General features: G+C 41.4%; 1 protein-coding gene and 1 long non-coding RNA gene across 2 annotated transcripts in view; one reads left to right on the top strand and one right to left on the bottom strand.

The window, feature by feature from the left end:
• The window catches only part of LOC138014247 (uncharacterized), a 2,263-nt gene extending 261 nt beyond the window's left edge, over positions 1-2,002 (top strand). The window contains exon 2 of the long non-coding RNA XR_011125278.1: positions 693-2,002. This is a non-coding gene — a long non-coding RNA (uncharacterized lncRNA). The remainder of the gene's footprint in view (positions 1-692) is intronic.
• The window catches only part of LOC138014236 (uncharacterized), an 18,393-nt gene continuing 17,102 nt past the window's right edge, over positions 1,210-2,500 (bottom strand). Inside the window, exon 10 of the mRNA XM_068861280.1 lies at positions 1,210-2,000. Coding sequence (XP_068717381.1) covers positions 1,483-2,000 — 518 coding nt within the window. The 3' untranslated portion in view covers positions 1,210-1,482. The remainder of the gene's footprint in view (positions 2,001-2,500) is intronic.

The following is a 2,500-nucleotide window of genomic DNA, read 5'->3' as shown; positions in this document are numbered from 1 at the left end:
TCATTTCCGGTAAATATAAAGATCTTGTTACTAGCATTTATCCATTCAATAAACCTGAAGAAGGCTGGTGTTGGCCAGCCGAAATATTGCAAGCAACAACGCCTATGTTCACGTTGTCTTGACCAACCTTTGCAGGATATTTTCTATTTTAAAGTTTTTTATGGTGTGGTCACGATCTATTTTGATCCAACGTAGAGCAAGTTTTGATCGTACACGGTTTTTGCAGTGGTTTAATCCTTAAAAAATTTACTGTAGTGCTAATCATCAACGTTTATTTGACTGAAATCCCACACAAGTACGCATGCGCCCTGCCAATTTTTTTGTATTGCCAGAGCAATACCTCGTGCGGCTGTTGGTTGCAGACCAACCAGAGACATTGTTGTTATCAGGTCCAATCTGATAGTTCATAATTTAGCGGGACCCGTACTCTAAATTGAGATAATTCAGTATCCTGATTGGCCAAGTCCAAATGATAGAGATCGACTCTTGTGGCATGCATGGGCGGGCTATGGGCTTCTGACCTGTACTGAATGGCAGTGTGGAGGAAAGCTTTTTACGTGAAGCATTAACGCAGTGACTCAGATAGGCTTGAAAATGGTTGTGCGCATGGGTGATGTGTTGGCCACACCGGGTTGATGTTATGGCTTGTTCAGCTTGCTTTTGATGTTTTTTTTTCTTTTAATTTCACACAGCGACCATGTGGTGAGGAGCCCCGAGCGAAAATCTCTACCTCTACCGTGCAAAGTGTTTTTTCGTATGAGCCGGACTACGTAGCACATTTATTTGATCTACTGCGGAATGAAAAAGAAATAAATAAAAGAGCTCTTCACAGCCCGAGTTACATATCTTCAGTTGACGTAGATGACGAAAATTCATGTGAACTTTGGGTATTCATCGTTAGTTCCATTTGCCCAAATATATCTTCACAAGCAAGCTCGGTATTCGGAAAGGATTCAGAGCAAGCGATTTTATTAGAAGGAAGATAATGTTCGGGCCCAGAATGCGAAAGATATGTCCAAACAGTCTAAGTTTGACTCGGATGATCGGCGTCTACCAAACTTCATCTGTTGACATTGATGTGCTGGCGGACCTGTGTTTTTTTAAAATGTGTTTTACATTTAAATTTTAGAATACTTGCAATCAACGTAACTACCCAGAGAGCGTTAAAAAAGGCAACTTGATCAGTGCGGGAAATGTAGCACACAAAAATAAAAATTACAGTCTTTTTTAATCGGTTCCTGTTCTTGTTTTCTTTGGTTTCTACATTACAAAGATCAGACCACTAGCTTGATCCAACGTATGCCATCTACGGTTGCTCGCCTAAAACTTGTTATTTATAAAGTGCGTTTCTAAGGTATCCGCTATATCCATATATTCTCAAACTTGGCCTTCCCCGCGTAGCAAGGAACGTTCAAAAAATGCACTCATTTTTTGACTTTGGGCCGCGTGTGTTTCCAGCAGCAGCAGTAAGAAATATTCGCGTTACACTGTTGATGTCTGAGTCGCACTGCTAAGATTGCTCGTAGTTCTCACCAGGATTGGCGTTTCTGTGATCTCATTATTATTGCCGCTGATCGAATGAGTCGTGGATCGAGTTCGGAAGAGGTTGAGTACCCTTCTTTTCCAATGGGGTCGTTCCAAGCGGCTGGTGCAGTCGATAAAGTTATTCATGATAATTTCTCGAGGTAGATTATTATGATCCACATCATCGATTTTGATGATGACCAAACAGTCGTCCCGCCTTTCTACACTCCGATGAATGGCTAGTCTCATCTCGAAATCGCCGAACGGGGTTGCCAAGAAATGTTGTGAAAATATGACCAGGACTTTTTGACTGTTGTTTACACATCTCTCCATTTCTTGTACGAAAGGTATACCGGGTTGAAAGTCTCTGTAATGTACGCAGCACCTAATACGATGTTCTTCCAGAAGATTAAGAACCCTCCTCATCCATATCCAGTCAAGGGAGCTAAATGCAATGAACGCGGCGTACTCATAACCTAGTGACACAAGATTAGAAGTGAAACATGTGAGGGCACTAATATGTTGGGGTAAATGTCAGTCTGCTGCAAGTCGCGAAACCGTAAAAGCTCAATTGCCCTTGCTAATTATCCACTTTTGTGAACTTGCTCGTTATCTGTTGCTAACCAGAAAGCAATATCCTTCAATTTTTGTGTCCACTGCGCTTTCACAGCTAGACACTATAGGGCAAAATGAGGAAGAGTTTGTTCACTGATCTTAGGGAAACAACAACCCGCTTCTTCGTGAAGGATTGCTCGTTTTTCACTTGCTAAAGCTATAAGCTGACCCGCCTTCAATGAATGAATAAACAAGTAAACAAAGAAAATATCGCTGCTCTCCTCAAACAACGCACACTTAGTCCATAGGTTGTAATGTGGGTGGGGGTGGGACTCTCATTCCCACTTGCTTTCATTTTTTCTTTCTCCACAGAACCTAATGCTCTGAAACAATATTTGCATATTTAAGTTAATCCATCAAA

Source organism: Montipora capricornis, chromosome 8, assembly GCF_036669925.1.
Source record: "Montipora capricornis isolate CH-2021 chromosome 8, ASM3666992v2, whole genome shotgun sequence".
Taxonomy (NCBI): Eukaryota; Metazoa; Cnidaria; class Anthozoa; order Scleractinia; family Acroporidae; genus Montipora; species Montipora capricornis.
The sequence above is the reverse complement of the archived record's forward strand: the minus strand, read 5'-3'. Positions and strand labels throughout refer to the sequence as shown.